Source organism: Asterias rubens, chromosome 6 (genome assembly GCF_902459465.1).
Source record: "Asterias rubens chromosome 6, eAstRub1.3, whole genome shotgun sequence".
NCBI classification, from domain to species: Eukaryota; Metazoa; Echinodermata; class Asteroidea; order Forcipulatida; family Asteriidae; genus Asterias; species Asterias rubens.
Window position 1 is genome coordinate 11,509,796 of NC_047067.1, and position 20,791 is coordinate 11,530,586.

The following is a 20,791-nucleotide window of genomic DNA, read 5'->3' on the forward strand; positions in this document are numbered from 1 at the left end:
TCTTTAAAGACAGTGGACACTATTGGTAATTGGCAAAATCCAGTCTCTCACTTGGTGTATCTCCACATATGCACAGAATAACAAACCTGTGAAAATTTGAGCTCAATTGTTCGTCAGAGTTGGGAGATAACTAGGAGAGAAAAAAACACCCTCGCACACAAGGTGTGTGCTTTCAGATGCTTGATTTTGAGACCTCAAATTCTAAACTTGAGGTCTCGAAATCAAGTTCATGGAAAATTACTTCTTTCTCGAAAGCTAGCTCACTTCAGAGGAAGCCGTTTCTCACAATGTTTTATATCACCAACCTCTCCTCATTACTCGTTACCAAGTGAGGTTTTATGCTGATAATTATTTTGAGTAATTACCAATAGTGTCCACTGCCTTTAAGGGCTTACACAACATTGATATAAGTGAAAATATATATGTCAACATGCACAATTTCCTCAACATTTTTCAGATTGAATATTTTCATAACTTGTCTTTGTTCCAGCAAATGTTGTTATGATTTAAAATAAAAAAGTAAAACAAATGATGATAAAACATTAATTTGATATATAATTTCTAAACACTTTGTATAAAATGGCAGCTACTAGTAACAATCAAGTTACTGTTTAAAAAGTGCATCCTCTTGTTCCATCCTAAAATAAATTAGTCTTCTTTTAAACTGAATTTTCTAGATTATAACTACACTTCAAATTTACAAAAAAAGAGATGTCTTTTGTAGCCCTTTCTTAGGGTTGAATAATTGCAATTATTATTACTGTGTATGCCAACCACTTTGTTATTTCAACTCAAAACTTGTTTCAAAGTTATGTCATGGCCGAGTGATCTAGTGCACCAGAATCTGGTGGCTAAGGACATCAGAGTGGGGGGGTTAAATTCCCGGTCATGACACTCTTTTCCCTTTAGCTAGACACTTAACTTTTTCTTCCAGTATGAGCTAATCCACCAATCAGATGCTCAAACTACTAGGGGGATAAAAACATATATATACTACTTCCTCTGTTTTATATCATACTTCCTCTGTTTTAATTACACAGTGCGTATTGTGAGTGTCAATGCATCACGCTCCGTGCAAAAATTACGTTCTAAACTTTGTGTGCGTGCATGCTGTTCGTCGCGAAATAACGTTCTGAAATTTTTAACTTTGCGCGTTGCACGTAAAACTGGAAGATAAATTCGTCATAACACGCGTGCTCGTGGAATACGAAAAAATATTGCGCGTCTGCCTCCCATGTCCATATGGGATGCAGAAGCGCTATATTTTTCCATATACCACTGGCGCTTGCGTGATAACTTATCATAGTGCTTCTCTTCACCAGGGGCAAATGGGTACCTGTGAGGACAGAGATGGTTCTTGTGATTGATTTAGCTTGGTGGGCTACACACTGGTTTGGGCAGCACAGGCAGAACACTCCTCAGAGAACTGAGATGGTTTGAGGGATGAAATAAAACGACACTAAGTACTAAGTGTGTCAAAATTAGTGGACACCATTTCATAGACAATGTGACCTCTGACGTCACTCGAAAACCATAACATGATTTGCGCGTATACCGCCGGGTAAAACCTTTGTGTTTTGGCAGCCAGCTAGAAAGTGTATGCAATCTTACTATGACTACGCGTCTTTTTGCTCGGCGAAACATGACGTACAGTGTATACAGTGTTTTGTCAACAGAGGGCGGGTTGAATGTAAACAGAGGTCACATCGTCTATTGTACATGTACATTGTTATTACAAATTAAACCAGATATATCGTTCAATACTGCATACAGGTTTTATCAAAACCCAACAAATTTGTGAACTCATTTTGGTATGAAATGTTTTCCCTCAGACTTTAAAAAATATTTGTACGTATTCATTATGGAATATACATATTCATCAAGTAATTCTTTTTTTCTGAAAAAAGAAAGAATGCACCGTCAGGTTTGAGATTATCAAAAATATAAAGATTATATAAAATATCTTCAATCCATATCAAAAACATTCATGAACAATTTCATAATTCTTTGAGGTATATTAACCTTCAGACCCGAATAAAAGTTCTGATGGCTGAGATATTAGATTGTCAACACAAATGCAGATCGAGCACTGTTTTTCTTAAAGGGTTTGGGTACTTTTTGTAATACAAAACACAATGTTCACAGATTTCTTTAAACTTACACCCTTTGGAGATAATGATAGGAGAAAGCTTGCATTAAAATATTAGTTGCTGAGGTGCTGTAGTTTTTGAGAAATGAGTAAAACAATGTCATGAAAATACGTTTTTACAGGTTAAAATAGTTTTCATGACACTGTTTTACTCATTTCTCAAAAACAACAGCACCTCAGCAAGAAATATTTTCAGGGAAGCTTTCTACTAATCATTATCTTCAAACTGTGTAAGTTTAGTGTAAATCTGTGGACATTGTGTTTTTTGTAATACAAAAAGTGCATATACCCTTTAACCGAGACACTACATCTACTTTTCATAAGTTTAATATAAAAACTGTCTATTACGTATAATTTAGCAGTGATAAATGCATACAGAAATCTATGACAAGGCCCGCTATAAAGCCATTTTAAGGAGTTCATTGCAAACATTTTAAATTGTCGATAAATCAAATAATGTTGTGCAAAAGTAACACAAAAATAGCGCTGTAGAGTGCATTGAATGTCTCAATCCAGGCAGCTGTTTACAAATTCATGTCACTAAGAAACACAATCTGTGAATTAGTGCAGTATATTTTTTTTCTTCTTAAGAGACGTCTGAAAGTTTGAGTTCCTACATTTCATACATGCCGTGTCGAAGCCTAGCGGTTAAGAACACCAGACTCGAGCTCTGATGTTTCTGATCAGCGAGACACTTCACCATGATTGCTTCATCCTTCAGATGGGACGTAAAGTTGTTGCTCCCATGTGTTGTGTAACGCACGTAAAAAGAGCGAGTGAACTCATCGAAAAAGAGAAGGGGTTCGCCCTGGTGTTCCTGGTTTGACTGGCTGCATATTGTGCCACAAGTAAACCATTACAGTACATGTAGGCAGCATACGTTAAAATGTTGTCCCACACGGCAGTATAGCCAACCATTTTAAATCCACCCCGCAATCCACAATGTTTTACACCACAGGAGCAACGACAACCCAAGAGGGCATTCAGTGAGGCAGCTATTGGCAATCAATGAGAAAGCCGTTCTTTAAGGCCAAATTTTATAGAGCTGCTTATGCCCAAAGCAGCTCTAGCAAATTTGGCCCTAAAGGACACATACCTAAGCAAGCTTGACAAAATAATGCTTACCAGAAAAAGAAATTACCAGCCAGACCATCATGTCACAACAAGTACAATTTGTGACCGGTATCGTGCTCATTTCCGCTTAGCAGATAATTGTTAAGCAATATTCTCTGCTTAAACAGCTGTATGAAATTGGGCCCTGATAGTTGAATGGACAATATGGGGAATACTGGTTTGTGAGTGTAGGTGGCGGAGTGAAGGGGTGTGAATGAATGAATGAAATACCATTTCTTCATTGAAGTCCCAGTTTGGTCAGAGCCATCTCCCTGCGTAGTCTGATCATCTCCCAGTAAATCTCTTGCACTGTGTACAGACAGATGGAAAGCATTGAAGATAATAAACCATCCCTTTCATTTGAAATCGTAAGTTTATTAGTTCTTTTTTTATCTACACACTCAAGGATTTAAAGGAAGAGTCGTAGATTGGCAAGTTTTCCACAAAATTGATGAAAATAAAAAATTACTTGGTGAGAAGCACTGCAGCTGTTGATAGTCTAAACTATTTTGAGAAAGAATTCCCGAAGTAGAGTGTGGTGTTTTTTTTGTGGTGTAATTTTTTCCCCCAAAATACATTCGAATCTGAGAAACAATTTAGAGCACCCACATGGTCAAAAATACGGCGCATTATACTCCCAGTTTGCAAATTTTAAACAAACTTTTATAAAAGTGGGACAGATTTATAAACAAGAAGCAACTTACGATCACTTTTGACTAGTCCCTGCTTGATGTATCTCAGGTAGGTGTAGAAATCACATACTGCAGCGATTCGGTTCCTGGCCGCTGTGCAGATATTCACAGATTCTTCTGATTCTCCAAGCTTGATGCGGTAGTGGCAGGCACGCTGCTGGTCGGTTAATGTGCACCGCCTACCGTTCGGAAACAATTGATAAGGTAACCAACAGGTTATATATCTTGATTTCAATCAGTGGCAAGACAATAATTTCTAGGGGAAATAGGCACTTAACATAATTAAAGACAGTGGACACTATTGGTAATTGTCAAAGACCAGTCTTCTCACTTAGTGTGTCTAAACATATGCATAAAAATAACAAACCTGCTAAAATTTGAGCTCAATTGGTCGTCGAAGTTGCGAGATATGAATGAAATAAAAAACACCCTAGTCACACGAAGTTGTGTGCTTTCAGATGCTTGATTTCGAGACCTCAAATTCTAAACTTGATGTCTCAAAATCAAATTCGAGGAAAATTACTTCTTTCTCGAAAACTACCTCACTTCAGAGGGAGCCGTTTCTCACAATGTTTTATAATATCTACCTCTCCCCATTACTCGTTACCAAGTGAGGTTTTATGCTAATAATTATTTTGAGAAATTACCAATAGTGTCCACTGCCTTTAATATACTTTTTTAAGGGTTTGGATACTTTTTAATACAACAAGAATTCAGAATTGCAATATATTTTGGAGGCCTACTATTTTGTCATCATTGGTCTCTTCATAATGCACTGCTGACAAAAAATAATAACAACATTGAACTTGTTGAACTTGTAGAAAGTTAACTTTTGTGAATGTCACGTGACATCCCCAAAAGTTAACTTTCTACAAGTTCAACAATGAGGGCGCACTTGGTGGATTCCTACATAAACACACACTGTTATTAGAAAGGTTTCGCAAGTTATGTGTTGTGTAATGCATGTAAACGAACCCAGTGCACTTATCGAAAAGAGAAGGGGTTCGCCCTTGTAAACCCTTATAATGTGCTACATAATTTTAAATTTTGCAGTATGTGGTTTTAATTATTGGCTGTTCCATTTTTAGTTCTTTCTAGTTTTAGAAATCTTTTATGCCTTTGGTTATCTCTGCCTCTTGTTTGGAGCTATTTTAATGTGTACAGCGCCTCGAGTACCTTGTTAGGTAGATACGTGCGCTATATAAGACTTTGATATTATATCGGGAACTTCTCCTTGTTCTCCTTGTACATCAAAATTTACAAATGTGAATGATTTTCTCACCTTGGTAGTGAGCCTTTATCAGGAAGGGGCTCGATGAAGAGAGTGAATTTCTCAACACAGTCCTGTAACTTTTCAGAGATTGTCTGGTTTGGGAAGTTGAGGCACGGGAAGATATCCTCAGAGAAGATTCTTGAGATGAAGGGTTCGTCTCGGCTAAGGGTGGGCTGCTCCTTCCAGGCCTGGAACTCTCGTAGGAGAACTGGGTCGGCCTAAAATAAAAAATAATACTAATAATGCAAGGAGAAAAGAAAGACCAAAGTGATGGGTCACCAAAACATGGAAGGAGAAATGGGGGAAAACAATAGGACTAGAAGATAAAAGTTCAGTTATACAGGTGTAGTTGCCAGGTACATCTGGTGCTTCCAATCGATGTCGCCAACTTAATGAGGGATAGACAAAATTGGGCACATCTCATAATGAGTTCGTCTTCGGTCGACTAGAGAGAGCAAGAGAAAGACATTTGTTAAATGGTTTTTCTGTTTGTTTTGTATTCATAATTTTTGCCATCAAATTTTACCAAACTTGTAATTTGATTTCAAAATTTTGAGCGAATCAAATCAGCAGTGCATATATTACATTTCATATCTGGGTGTGGAGACTAACATGCATTTGCTCACCTCTCCTCTCTTGGGACTCTCGGGAGTCGGTGAAGTCGCTGGTACCCCGTTACTCTGGTTCCCAGTCATCTCTACCGAGATGGGCCCTTGCAGACTGTGGTTTCTGTGGTGACTGAACACGTTTGGCGACAGGCTACCTTTGGCGGGCTTCTTGGAGAGGATGCTGCGTTTCTTGGAGCTAGTGGCAGACTGAGGGTTGGGCTTGCTTGGTGTGGACGTCAGCACCAGTATCTTGAGAGCTTGTACTTCCGCCTGGAGTACATCAATCTGAAAGGAGCATTTAAATTGTCTTGATGAATTCAAGTGAAATATGTGTAAAGCAGCTCAGTTTAATCAGGGGTGGGGTTTGTGACAACACCAAGGAAGTTTTATTTACGAGTTGACTTGCCCTCGAGCCAGCAACAGGGGTAAACAATCAGCAAACGTATCGATTGTTTTTTATCAAATCGCTGCCCTAATTCAATAAATTACACACAAAAGAGAAAAACACCAAAATATATAGAGAAGGCTAGACATTGTCCTGTAACAAAAGGTTCATTGTGCCAGTAGAATTATTTCTTAAAAGTTCAGACAGGCAATATACATGAGAACATTTCAAAAACATAAACAATTCAAAAGTACAAGCAGTACAGATTGCATCAAGGACAAAACTGTTGACTGCTGCTTTAAAAAAAGAAATGGAAGTTAAGCAACAAATATCAATGGTCAATAAGTTCCCCATACAAGGCAGGCAGACTATGAAACAAGGAATACTTGAACTTTAATATAAAAACAAACAAATAAGTGTAGGGGAAAAAACCCAATGCGTCAAATACTTCCCTGTTCAGATATTTAATCGCAGAGTTTCGTAGTCCGGTATAATACAACATCCAACCTTTGACCCTGTTAAAACCAAAGGTCAGGCCTATTTGCAATAGAGCTCTTCACAAATACTCAGTATGCAAGTTTGATCGCTAGCTAAACCATCATGCACGTCATTCAACAGTCAGCGCTTGCGCAAAGGGCATTTCCGAAAAGGTCTATGGTACATGCAGTTGGTTTGCCAATTAGGTTCAACTACTTCCTCTTAACATATAGTCCTCTTACCCACACCATGTACCCCCACTATGTACTCAACCGACACTCATTCTTTCCATGGGTCCCGTTTATTGAATGGCATTCACGAAGAGACTCAGAATTTCCGTTTGTGAGTTGCTTACAAAAGATTTCTACTGGCCCAGCATGTGGCATGCCTCTCCTTTAAAGACACTGGACACTATTGGTAATTGTCAAAGACCAGTCTTCTCACTTGATGTGTTTCAACATATGCCCAAAATAACAAACCTGTGAAAATTTGAACTCAATTGGTCGCCGAAGTTGCGAGATAATAATGGGAGAAAAAACACCCTTGTGACAAGAAGTTGTGTGCTTTTCAGATGCTTGATTTCCAGACCTCAAAATCTAATTCTGAGGTCTCAAAATCAAATTCAAATGTTTAAGTGTAAAATTTCTTTGTGGTTTTTTTTTCCTATTGTTTTTTTTGTACAGTGCTTAGACCTTCTTCAGAGGCATAAACAAGTACAAAAAAATACATTCCATTTATAGAAAAAGGGGAGCAATATTAAAAAAAAAGGAATTTATTATATTTTTATATGAATGTCGTTACTATTTAATAGGGTGTCAAAATTTATTCAGGGAGTACAAAAAGAAAAAGTAAAGTTGCGAGTCCTACCTTCCCGGTGGCCTCTTTCAATCTCTTCTCTGCTTTCGCTCTCTTGACATTGGACTCATTGACCATAATATGAGCTTCCTGTCAAAGTAAACAAGGAAAAGGAAATACAGTATTTGGAGACAAAACAATGGACGGAAAAACGATGATGGTTTCAAAGTTTTACACATGGTTCTAAACCTGCTTCAGATTTGTTTATAAGGGAATGTTATACATCAACTCCTAGAAAGTAATAACAAATGAAATCAACCCAAAATTAACAGAAGACTACACTTGTTTTGCACCATGCCCCACAGAGTCTGTGATCAATTGACTTTCTCATTTAGGCCTTCGACCAGAGCCCCATAAAACCTGCCTCCGATGTGTTTAGGGCATGTTATACATCAACCACCAGAAAGTAATACAACATTTATAAGTCAATCCATTATTTACAGAACACAATTTTTTTTAGGACCATGCCCCACAGAGTCATTATTTTGCAACTCCAAAGCCATGACCATTGAGTTTAAAGGGACACGTTGCTTTGAATCGGGCGAGTTGTTTGTTAAAAAGCGTTTTAAATTGTTTGTTATAAAATGCATGGTTAGAAAGATGTTTTAAAAGTAGAAAATAGTGTTCCACACAAATATGCCCTGAAATTGCATGGTTTTCCTGATACATGTACGTTGTGAACTAACACAACACACCATTTTGTGGAGTTAAGTGTTAAGTTACCCAAAGTGCAGATACCGGTCTTTGGAAATGACCAATGCCCGATGCCTTAAAAGCCAAGATGTATATATTCAGTTGGCAGAAACACCTTACCTACTTTGCAGTGTAGGTTAATTTTCAGAACTTTCTATTTATTCTACTTCGGCAGAATAGATTTCAGAATCAGGAGACTACTTATAGTTATAATAATAATAAACTACAGCATTTATAAGGTGTACTTTACTGAAAAAGAAAACCATTCAAAGGCGCCAATCAAGTTTTGTCAAGATGTTGTAAAGCAAGCAAGAACAAGTGGGTTTTGAGTTTCTGCTGGAAGAGAGTGATTTGTGTATTTGTCTGAGGTATTCCGGAAGTGAGTTCCAGAGTCTTGGTGCTATGTTGGAGTAAGCCCTGTCCCCGAAACTGGCCAGGCATGTTCGAGGAACATGGAGCGTATTGCTGATTGATCTTAGACCTGGTCTAGTTGTACAGGGTGTCAAGAGAATGTGTATGTAGAGTGGAGCTGAACCATGTAGTGCCTTGAATGCGAGTATGATTAATTTTAAATTAAAATCGCTGACTGACAGGTAGCCAGTGTAGTTTATCGAGTATGTGGGTGATGTGATGGAACTTTCTAGTACCAGTTAGGAGACGTGCTGCAGCATTCTGTAGTTCTGAAACAGAATGCACTGGCTTACCTCAAAGAGCTTGGCTGTTAATTCTGTGATTTCCTGATCCATTTCTTCTCTTACTCTGGTCAGCTTAGAAACCTGTTCATCCTTCAACTCAAGAGCCTGCAAAAATAGGATACAAATGATAGCCACTTAGATAAACTATGTATAAAATATTAAGCGACTATTTTTACGGGCAATTTGGAGCGGCTGCACTTGACGTGCGTCTATAAGGACAAGTAAAGAACTACTAAGTAAAAGACCACAAGGAAACTGACTTTGTAAATTTTTAAATAATTTGGGGTTTGAACAAAGATAAATTGACTTGACTGGGATTTGAACCCATGACTTCGGGGTTAACATGCCACACTCTACCAACTGAGCTTTCTAGCTCTTAGCAGGTTCCCTATTGTCAACATCTTTGTGCGTGGGTGACAGTAAGAAGCCATTTCAACCTGGAACTGCTGTATAACCAGGGATCACACTCAAGTTTATGATACAACCTGAGAAGCAGCAGCAGAGGGATCACCTTAAGGGATGCAATTATTCTTTTTCGGACCAAGGGTGAGGTATTACAAATTGATTCACCCACCAACAGGTGCATCCACATTTACTAATTCAACCACCATCAACCACACAGAAAAAAGGACACCGTGGTATTGTGGAAGACTGCAGAACTTGCCATCACAAGGCTGTAGGTTTGAATCCTACCAAATTAACTGCTGATTTCACAATGATTAGAATAATTATGTCCTCTAGTTATCGAATGGTAATTTCTTGATTTGTGCAATTCAATACTCATAGACGTTAAACCAATGTTTGTATGAGAGAGGTGGCTGTTGTCCGCTTGGTGTTATTTCCCCTTGTGGGAGTTTGCCAAGTTCCCTTGATGGGAAGATCATCTCAACAAACCAACAAACAAACAAGAAGAAAACTTCACAATCTAGACCTCAAAATAACAAAGCAGTAAGATTTTAGAAGTCACTGTCAGTCAGACAGAAGAAAGGTGAGAGTGATGTTACCTCTTTGGCCTTTATAAGTTCCTCGTGGAGTTTTTCGGTAATACTGTTGCTATTGTGTCCTTTACTATTGAGACGGGAACGGAATTCCCCTGCCAGATCCTGGACATCAGAGTCCGTGTCTTGGTCACTGTCAACAAAAGATTCCATCAGAGTAAGAACATTAAAGTCGTCTTGTCTTTTTAAACAGCAAAGAAAGGATGATCTCAAATATGTAAGATATTACAGTTTTCCAATAGCTGCAGTCCATAGGAAACATTTTAAAAAACAAAACGAGTCTCTTACCTCAGGTTAAAACATGGTAAAAATGGGTTTTTCTCCAGAATGCTCCCAGCCAAATTTCTGGTATTTGATGTGGAAAATAGCGCCCTCAGTTTGCCAAAGCTGGAGAACTGTGTTCAAACCCAACTAGGGGAAATCGTCACTGGCGTCAAGGGGTCATTGAAATAGATAAGCCGTTTTTTTTTCGGCTGAAAAAGCCCAGCAGCCGGGTGCATTTTTGACCCGAGTTATTTATAACTAAATGCAAATTTTGTGAGTAAAATGGTTATTAACCGGCATCTCTGATGTCTATTTGGCCATAAAAAGGCAATAGTTGAAATAATGAGATCATGCTTTAATGGCTGTTTAAGATTCTCGGCTCAGCCGCAACTACTTGAGCATTTTAGAAAGGAGCCGTTAACGTAAAATGTTATAAACACCTGTGGACTATGATCAATTGTGATATCAGCATGTTAAACAAACTTTGTAAGTTCCCAAACTAGGAGGAAACATATCCCAGAACAAAATATTTATCTCATTTGTACTTTTTTTCAAACAAAAGTATTTTTCAAAAATCAAAAAAGTATAAATATTTATCAGGTCGGAAGTTCAATAGTCCAATGCATAAATCACTCGCCTGGAGCTTGCCGACAAGTGTAAATTTGAGCCCTGGACCAAATTTCATAAAGCATGTAAGCACAAGAAGGTGCTAAGCAAAGACAGATTACCAGCCAAAATCACATTCAGTTTGCATTGTTGTGGCTGGTACCCAACTAAATTTTTCCTTAGCATAGAAATTTGTCATGCAATATTTTCAGCTTAACAGCTTTATGAATATTGGCCCTGATGGTTTGGGTCGACACAAGAACTTTCAAGAGCATAAATATACCTTTCACTCTTGTCTGGATCAATAGAGAAGCCCTCAGTCTCCGGTCTGTCACCATAATACTCCTCTGGACTTTCCTCATAATCCTTGTTGGGAAATCTATGGCTTTTCTCCAGAAGATTGGAGTCACTGCTTGATCGGATATGCCCAAAGGCTTGGGGCAAGTCTAAGGTTGTGGGTTTGACTGCTAGGGTTGCCATTTCAGAGAATGGGGGGAAAATAAATAGGTGAGGGGGGACGGGGTGGCTGGAAGAGGGACCACTATGGCAGACGTGAATGAGTTAAATGAGGGCAAAACATGTGTTTCCAACGAAGGCAACACTTTTCCTCAGCTATGGTAAATCAACTGAGGTTCTGAAAAGTCTCTGGTTCAGTTTGTGAACAGTCTCTATTCATGTTTGGTTTTAGTGAAACCGTTCATGTCTCCAGTTGCGTAGAACAAATCAACGAAGCCCAAGGACAGAATATCCCTTATAAATACAGATCGATCCGTCTTCCCTTAGACGATTGCAGTCTTGCTTCGTAGACACCTGTTAATGAAACAAAATGAAGACATTCAGTGAGTTAGTTATTATTCGGTCAGTAAAAGAACTTACATGTATGGTAACCCAAGATCTTTGGGCCTTCTCCAAATCCCCACTTGGGCTTCCATTCCAGTTTGGGCATCGATTCTGGCTGGGGCTCTGCCATCACTTATGGACTCAGTGTACATTTCGTGTGGTGTTCTTAACATCAAATGGACCCTACGACAGTGTGTATTCTCCTGAAATGCTGGAATAATTTACCTTACAGCATCCTACACTCTAGCTCACTAGCAGTCTTCAAGAAATCTCTCAAAACCCACTTGTTCAACTGATTTGTTTGCTCATTTTGTTTATTCTTTGCTTTTTCATTTTATTGTGTGTAGAGCGCTGTGATACGTTCCCCTGTTAGTTAGAGCACTTTATAAATACCTTGTATTATTAAATGCGCAGCACATGAACTTGCTATCCTAGGAATTTGCCTGGGTTAGCAAGTCAAGTGTGAACAGGTGAAACCAAGTACGTTAATTCCTGGGACTGTCACAGAAAATTTGTCTAGCTCTGGGTTGGGTTTAGTACTAAAACCACTGTATAGCCTACATGTAGTGTACATACTACCAAATGAACAACAGTCACACAAAATGCAAAGAAAACAACAGTAAAAAGTAGCAGACTCCCAGAAAACATTCAAAAGTATTTATCACTCATTAACCTCATTAACTCATTAACCTAAATAATTGCACTGGGATAGAAACTGTTGTGAATATAGTAAGAGTCAGCTCGGATTGCTCATACCACTTATCAGGGCCAAATTTCATGGCTCTGCTTACCATTTTAAGCACAAAATCAGTGCTTACCGAAGCAGGGAACAGCAAGCATACTTCATGGGTTAGCGGCGAATTTTGACTTATGAGTGTGCGTACTCCACCTTACTATACTAGTACATTCTATGCTTACAAGGCTAGCGCAGAAATTTGGCGCTTGCACATAAGCAGAGGAATCCTGATCGTAAGCGCAGAATTCGGCGGTAAGCAGAGCCATAATATTGGGCCCTGAATTCATCAGTTCAAATAAACCATTCTCTGGGTGAAATTCATCTGAAATACAAATTGACCTTGATTTCTTTAGGACACATGACACACAACGCTTATCAACAGCAGGTAGCTCATAAACAGTTATGATGGATGGAAGCAGTGTTTACAACATGATTGAGGCGTTTTCGGTCATCGGGCGTGTTGCCGTATTAGACACTGATCGAGAGTGTCAAAACACTTAACCAGCAAATCCTGGCTAACACAGAAATTCCTCAATCTTTTAAGAAAGAACAACCATTGCTTGGCTTTCCTAACAATGAAGTTTGAAAGTTTGTTTTACATGTAAGTTTACATAAAACAAATTCTTGCAATAACTAATGTCAGTCAATCACCCACCCACCAATATTTAGGGGTACAATTAATGGGTTTGAGACAACGCATGGTGTATCAACGTAATTTAGGTTAAATAACACCATGTGTATACTAAATGCTTGCCTAGCTGTGAGAACCTGTCTTACTACTTATTCTACATGTACTGTAGCCTGCAGAGCAGATTCAGAATTCAGGAGATCACTTAACACACTATTGGTACTTACTCAAAATAATTATTAGCATAAAACCTTTCTTGGTGACGAGTAATGGGGAGAGGTTGGTGGTATAAAACATTGTGAGAAAGGCTCCCTCTGAAGTGCCATAGTTTTCGTGAAAGAAGTAATTTTCCACGACTTTGATTTTGAGACCTCAGATTTAGAATTTATTTTGAGGTCTCGAAATCAAGCATCTAAACGCACACAACTTCGTGTGACAAGGGTGTTTTTTTCTTTCATTATTATCTCGCAAGTTCGATGACCAATGGAGCTCAAATTTTCACAGGTTGGTTATTTTATGCTTATGTTGACATACACCAACTGTGAAGGCATTCCTACCTCCATGGTGAAGGCTAGTCTTGGACAATTACCAATAGTGTCCACTGCCTTTACTTTAACTTAGCTCTGAAAAAAACTGTCTCGCTTAAATACATGTAGTTCACAACAATACTCACTGTTAGTGTTATCTGCTAGCACGGATATCATTGAAGTGAATGCTTTAAAAGTCTATCTTCCAAAGTTCAAATACAAATCAAGTACCGGTACTTGTACTTTACCCAATACAAAACTGTATTTAGCTCTACAAGAGTGGGTGTACATACATGTAAATGTACAAGTACCTGTACTGTACATGCATGAGTGGCCAGTACAGTTTATTCTAAGGCTTACTAAGCTATTCCATGGGTTTATCTGTTAGTGGCTAGAGATGTTTACTCAGTAAACAAGTAGGGTATCAAGTGATACAAAGGTTTATTTGAGTAGCAGTAAGGCCAATTACACCCAAGCTCTGACCCCCAGGGTGGTTCTAAACCATGGGGTGGTGGTTCTAAACCGTTTATGGAAGTTGGTTCTTAACCACGGGGAGTTGGTTCTAAGCAATGGGGTGTTGGTTCTTAACCATCGTATGGTGGTTCTATACCCCAGGGAGTTGGTTCTAACCGCCAGGGACTTGGTTCTAAACCACAGGGAGTTGGTTCCCAAACATTGGGTGGTGGTTCTAAACCATTGGGTGGTGGTTCTAAACCACATGGAGGTGGTTCTTAACCATCGTGTGGTGGTTCTAAACCCCAGGGATTTGGTTCTAAACCACAGGGACCTGGTTCTAAACCACAGGGTGTTGGTTCCCAACCCTTGGGTGGTGGTTCTAAACCATTGGGTGGTGGTTCTAAACCACATGGAGGTGGTTCTTAACCATTGTGTGGTGGTTCTAGTTCTAAACCATTGGGTAGTGGTTCTAAACCATTGGGTGGTGGTTCTAAACCACATGGAGGTGGTTCTTAACCATCGTGTGGTTCTAAACCATTGGGTGGTGCTTCTAAACCAGTGGGTGGTGGTTCTAAACCCCAGGGAGTTGGTTATAAACCACGGGGAGTTGGTTCTAAACCAAGGGGAGTTGGTTCTACAACACATGTAAGACCAAGAGAGTTGGTTCTAAACAACCATGGGGTGGTGGTTCTAAACCACAGGGAGGTGGTTCTAAACCATGGTTCGAAACCATTGTGAATGATTTACATACCATTTTTCCTCCATGAGTATACACTTTAGTTCAATTTTAACTCATGCGAAAATGAGTCCAGATTCTTAAAAATTCAGGAACTGAGAGACAACAATAATTGCCAGTAGACAAACTGGACAGTACACCATTAAAAGTAATACAAAATTGTACACTATAATACTCACTCCTAGTGCTAGAGGAATCTTCATTCCATTGGTTCTGGTTATAGCGCTTCCTTTTCACTTAATGCAGACCTACTAAAAATGTACACTAATGTATAGGGTACATTTTCTGTTGTGTTCAACCTTCAAAATACCTGAGTAAACATGTACTGTGTCACAGCCAAGATGTTTGCACTTATCAAGGTTAAAGAAATCTCACTCAAACACGCCCTTGAAGCATTATTGGACCATTGTACACACTGTACTATAACACCGTAAACCAGTGCCCAACAGTGTAGAATCAATATACCGGTGGGAAGACCTTGGAGAAAAACAAAACATCACAGGAGCACTCCAAGAACAAACGCTGGATATTTTTCTAGTGAGGAATCGAAAGGTGACTGGCCTGATGGAACAAAAAAACCTGTGTTCACTTCATTCGGAGTTGAGTTGATTTAAATACAATGGATCTTATTCTTATTCTTATCAGTCTTTGTGACATTTCCAGCATCCAGTAGGTAGGCCTGTAATGTATAATAATAATTTAATCAGAAAGTTTGAAATGCCATTTAATTCTTATTTTGGCCTTAAAAATGGTTGAACCCAAGAGGTAAAAGATTAGGCTATGGATTTATTCACACAAACAAATTCATAGGCCATAATTGGATAATACCTCCATGGTACATGTGTGTTTTTTTGTTGGTCTACATTGTGTTATCAGTGTTTGGCCTTAACTTTTTCAGTGACAAGCTACTATCAGGACTTAGCTTGTTGTTTTACTTGTCTGCCAGCTTTTACAATGGTCTATATACTGTACACGTTTGGTAATTGTCATAGACAAGGGTTCTCAGTTGGTGTATCTCATTCTCAACATAGGCATAAAATAACAAACCTGTGAAAATTTGAGCTCAATTGGTCATCGAAGTTGCGAGATAATAATGGAAGAAAAAACACCCTTGTCACACGAAGTTGTGTGCTTTCAGATGCTTGATTTTGGGACCTCAAATTCTAAATCTGTGGTCTCGAAATCAAATTAGTGGAAAATTACTTCTTTCTCGAAAACTTTGCTACTTCAGAGGGAGCCGTTTCTCACAATGTTTTATACTATCAACCTCTCCCCATTACTCGTTACCAAGTGAGGTTTTATGCTGATAATTATTTTGAGTAATTACGAATAGTCCACGGCCTTTAAACATTGAACTTGCCAGCCGAACCACTATGAAATATTTTTTACTGGTCCTCTATTCGGTGGTTTCCAACTCACATTTTGCCAGCAGACCACTGTCTAAAATAAGAGTGCTGTTTGTAATTTTTTAAGGTCACTAATTTTTAGAGTATTATTACCAAAGGTACACCCTCTTTTTAAAGGATTTGGGTACTTTTTGTAACACAAAACACAATGTCCACAGATTTACATCGAACTTACACAGTTTGAAGATTATGATAGTAGAAAGCATACCTTAAAATGTTAGATGCTGAGGTGCTGTACTTTTTGAGATATGAGTAAAACAATGTCACGAAAATCTGTTTTTACATTGCTAAAATAATTTACGTCTCATGATCACCGAGACAAAAATTATTTTCATGACAATGTTTTACTCATTTCTCAAAAACTACAGCACCTCAGCAAGTAATATTTTCAGGGAAGCTTTCTACCATCTTTATCTTCAAAATGTGTAAGTTTAATGTAAACCTGTGGACATTGTGTTTTTTGTTTTAAAAAAAGTACTTAGACCCTAAGTAAAACTGGTAATGCAGTGTCAGGACAGAGCTTGGACCAACCTGTTTGTTGTTCCAGTTGGTCATGGATTATTTGACAAGCCATGATTCTTGGATTAAATGGGTCAATGGTGTCTTGCAGTGGCCGTGGAGTGACATCATTTGAGCATACATTTTTACATGTGAGCTCCATTGAATGATGCCCTCGAAGACAAAGCTGAGACCTATCCTAAAGGAACACGTTGCCTTGGATTGGACGAGTTGGTTTTTCGAAAAGCGTTTGAAGTACTTTTTGTTATCAAATGCATGATTAGATAGATAATTTAAAAGTAGAATATACGGATGGCCATTTGTGGTTTTGACTAAAAAAAATGGCCAACCGTGTTAGTTCACGACTTTAAAGGAAAACCATGCAATTTCGAGTGATACTTGCGTGGATCATTAGTTCTACTTTATAATATCTGTCTAAATGCATTTCATAATAAATAGTTTCAAATGCCTTTCAAAGACCAACTCGTCCAATCCAAGGCAACGTGTTCCTTTAAGACGGTCCTCCTCCCTTTAAAGGTTGGACATGAGTGTCAACCAGTGTATGGTGTAAAATAAATGCTTGATAGCCTTCAGAGTAAATTGTAGCGTTAGGGATGTTACATTCAGACAGTGTTTTTCTGTAGGGTACAAATACATGTATGAACATGATAATTTATTTGCAGATCATCCGGTACTTAACGTTGCGCAGGCTTGATACTTCACAGAGGCAATGAAGTCGATTGCCTCCATGCACCCTGGTCATTGCCTTGGTTTTCTTGAAATGCTTCAGTAGAAATTGAGAAATTCCTCTTAGGGTGCCCGTAAAGGTGAATTGCCTTGGTGCTCTTGCATTTTCAAAATCGAAGCATACAGACCTGACATTGGAATCAATGGATGATAAATTTGTAACTTCCTGATACTCAAATTGTTTTGTACTTTACACATGTATACTCTAGAAGCTGGAGTGAAGTAAAATTGATAGGGCCTTCATGATTGTAGTAACCTACTACATAAACTGAACATTGTACTCAAGTACATGTACTGTACAACTCAGTTATGATCAAACAAGGATGTAACTGTGCAGTTCAAAACATAGTAAACATTTAACACATTTGCCACCTTGGACCTTTACCTCTACTCTGAGGTGTCTTATCCCTACATGTACATGTTCATGTACCACTGTATCATGACGCTTTGAATGTTGTCATTAGTAGCCCGTAAATTTAAAATTCTTCCACAAATTTATAACCATTTGAAGATGGTTAAAAATTTCTTTTTACATTTTTATTTTGTCCACTTAATACTCTTTATAGTTGGTATGACACTGCTCTAGATGCAAAGGTCGTGGGTTCAAATCCCACCCAAGTAAAAATGCCTGTGATTTTTTTCACAGGACTCGGGAAAGCTGAGTATACAGTGCTACACACATCGGTGTATATGGGTAAAAACCAAAAATTAATATTCTTTATCCCCGATGCAAATTTAACATCTATTAAATCGTTTGCACTACCCGCTGCTAAACATAGGATTCGAACTGCCTCTAGCTACCGGGCAATCTCGGTGGTCTAGTTGGTATGACACTGCTCTAGATGCAAAGGTCGTGGGTTCGAATCCCACCAGAGTAACAATGCCTGTGAATTTTTTCACAGGACTCGGGAAAGTACTGAGTATACAGTGCTAACACACATCGGTGTATGGGTAAAAACAAAAAATTAATTTTCTTTAATATCCCCGATGCAAATTTAACATCTATTAATTTTTTATTTGTTTCACTTTTCAATACTCACAAAGCAAGCTAAGAGTTAGGTGAAGACATTCAGCCGGTTTATACTGCCGGGTGGCTCTTAGATAAGGCGGCAGAATTTTTTTATTTCTTAGCTGCATGAGGAAATGGTGTGGACGTTTGGCTAAGGATTCAGCTATCCTTGGCCACACAAGTGGGGCTAGGATGGAAACCAACTTCTTATTAAAAGAAATTGGGGTGAGACTGCCATTTAAACCTGACAATACTAGGCCTAGCGCTTGGAAACCAAAATGTTACAACTAAACACTGTTACTAGTGTTCAGTGAGGTAGTCATTTGGTAGTGTATAATTTTTCAATTCAATTTCAGTTCAAAGCAACAATTCAATTTATCTTAGCTGGAAATAAAAGACATACTAAATAGTTTACATGTAACTGTCCTGTTACACAATACAGTAACACGATAACAATTAGTTGCGATAACGTAACCCTCCTGCCGACGGCGTAGCAGGACAGGAGGGTTACGTTATCGCAACTACAACAATGTAAGTTTAAGGCAAACCATTGACAAACGAAGGGGAAAAATAAATAAAATTATTCAATTAATAGCAACCGGAGTAAGACTACTGATTCCTTGCTCTATGGACTGACAGACTGACAACTTTGTCTGCAAGTCAATACTCTTTCACATTGGGAAGAAAACCAACCAAGAACCATGACTAGGAATAAGGATGTGCTACTATGTAAATGTGACATTGTACTTGACTTGACCTGTTGACCAATTACACGAAACAGGAAGAAGGTGATAGTCAGTAACAACCAGTGTTACTAACAACCGTTGACAGTGATAGATTTAGAGAACCTTGTTACATGAAATAGCGAAGCAGGAAGTAGTGCTCAGTAGCACTGCCATGACCGTCCGTGGGACGCCGAAACAACTACTTTGGGCAAACTTTAGTTCCGTCATCAGCTGTCTAGAAAAAATTATGTAAATCTTTAGTTTTACAACCGTTTATGGCTACAATTACATAATCTCACCTACGAATAACAACGTCACGGTATGTGGCACATTTCAACTTCAACGTGAGCAACTAAACAGAAGTCTAACAACTTTCGGCACTGTGTTGACTTCAGGTGTTTACTCCCCCTTCTCTGTCTGATGGCCGCTGCTTTTCTGCCGTTCCGTTACGACCAGTAACATGCCCGGTGGTATAGTGTGTATGTAAAAATGAATCGTTTGATGATCATAAACAGTGAAAGGCCTTTCACAAGAGGGCGCTATTCAACTGCAGTGCGCAGAGAGACATGCCCACAGACATAAATAAGAGCCGATACGGCTCTGGGTTGTTTTATTCTTTTCTGGCATGTTATGTTGTACGTCACACTAATCAACTTGCACGAATTTGAAGAACATAAAATCATTAATAATTGAGCAATATATAGTTATTGTCAAAAAAAATCATGGAAGAGAAATTTGTAAACGTACATAGTCTGTCACTTGGTGGAACACACTTCGGGCAGGGCATTATCACTTCAAAGTCTCTCAGCACATCCAGACTCATGGATTCGACCGAGTACCGAAGTAAAAGTGTTCTTGATCTTTGTTCATTTCAAATTTCTCGTTCTCCCATAATATGCCTCTCGCGAAGCAATGTGTGTGTTGACAGGAGATTCTGTGCAGATGATCCCACTCAACGGTGTCGTTCCCAAAATGTCCGTTTTCAGGGAAATTACTAAGCAAGGAGTAGGGTCTGATTTTGATACTCCACATCTAAAGCAAAAGCTGATGTGGATGATCCACCTCAATCCGTATCGTCCGCTAGTATCCGTTTTCCAAATTGTTTCATTTTGTGGATGGACAACTTTCTGACCCGGATTCTGAGTCACCAGATAGGTGGACTGACCATTAAAGGGTCAAGCTGGCCTGGCCCTGGTTATGTGAGTTTGACTCGGATTGCGCGGCAGTTTGACCAAGTTTGTGATGCAGATTCCGGACATAACTCACGACGGACATAACTTCGATTTTTGCAGCCCCCTCCCAAATCATCAGTCGCCACTGGTTCAAAGTATACCTACGTCATGTATACGTCAACTTCCTGCGCAGTCCCAGACACAACGTCACTGGCTGTGTTCTTAAAAGACAAATATAGATAATAATGAAACGCTGACAACTAATCAAACAGTTTTCATTATTCCTTCCGAAACCTCCCCTTGAGCAAAATAAACAAGATTCTTACGCAATGATGACGTTTAGATGTTCGTATTATTATATCATTGTGCGGGAAATTATTTGCCAGATCAATCCGTCTCCCTCTTTGGGAGATCTATGTCGATGAATGAGTAATGTTTGGCCGAGAAGGGCACCCCCAAAATCACAGAAGAAAGGGTATCCGAGACCCATTCGGTCTGACCAA

General features: G+C 38.8%; 1 protein-coding gene across 2 annotated transcripts; it reads right to left on the minus strand.

Moving 5' to 3' along the window:
• Positions 1-323: 323 nt before the first annotated feature.
• LOC117291759 (guanine nucleotide exchange factor for Rab-3A-like) lies at positions 324-19,569 on the minus strand. 2 transcript variants are annotated; one of them, XM_033773658.1, is made up of 10 exons: positions 19,416-19,569; positions 11,092-11,618; positions 9,945-10,071; positions 8,950-9,045; positions 7,565-7,642; positions 5,854-6,120; positions 5,237-5,445; positions 3,967-4,133; positions 3,494-3,571; positions 324-1,426 (listed from the first exon to the last, which is right to left on the minus strand). In XM_033773658.1, the coding sequence occupies exons 2-9, from the start codon at positions 11,286-11,288 to the stop codon at positions 3,501-3,503; spliced, it is 1,212 nt and encodes a 403-aa protein (XP_033629549.1). In that variant the 5' UTR covers positions 11,289-11,618; positions 19,416-19,569; the 3' UTR covers positions 324-1,426; positions 3,494-3,500. The 2 variants fall into 2 exon arrangements, with proteins under 2 accessions (XP_033629549.1, XP_033629548.1); XM_033773657.1 differs by lacking the exon at positions 324-1,426 and having other exon boundaries at positions 2,951-3,571.
• Between the last annotated feature and the right edge of the window lie 1,222 nt (positions 19,570-20,791).

Coding starts and splice junctions, on each gene's coding strand:
- LOC117291759 (XM_033773658.1), bottom strand. CDS start 11,288: ATGGCAACCCTAGCAGTCAAACCCACAACCTTAGACTTGCCCCAAGCC. Junction 9,046..9,944: donor AACTTATAAAGGCCAAAGAG/GTAACATCACTC, acceptor CTATTTTTGCAG/GCTCTTGAGTTGAAGGATGA. Junction 5,446..5,853: donor AGAGTCCCAAGAGAGGAGAG/GTGAGCAAATGC, acceptor TTTTTATTTTAG/GCCGACCCAGTTCTCCTACG.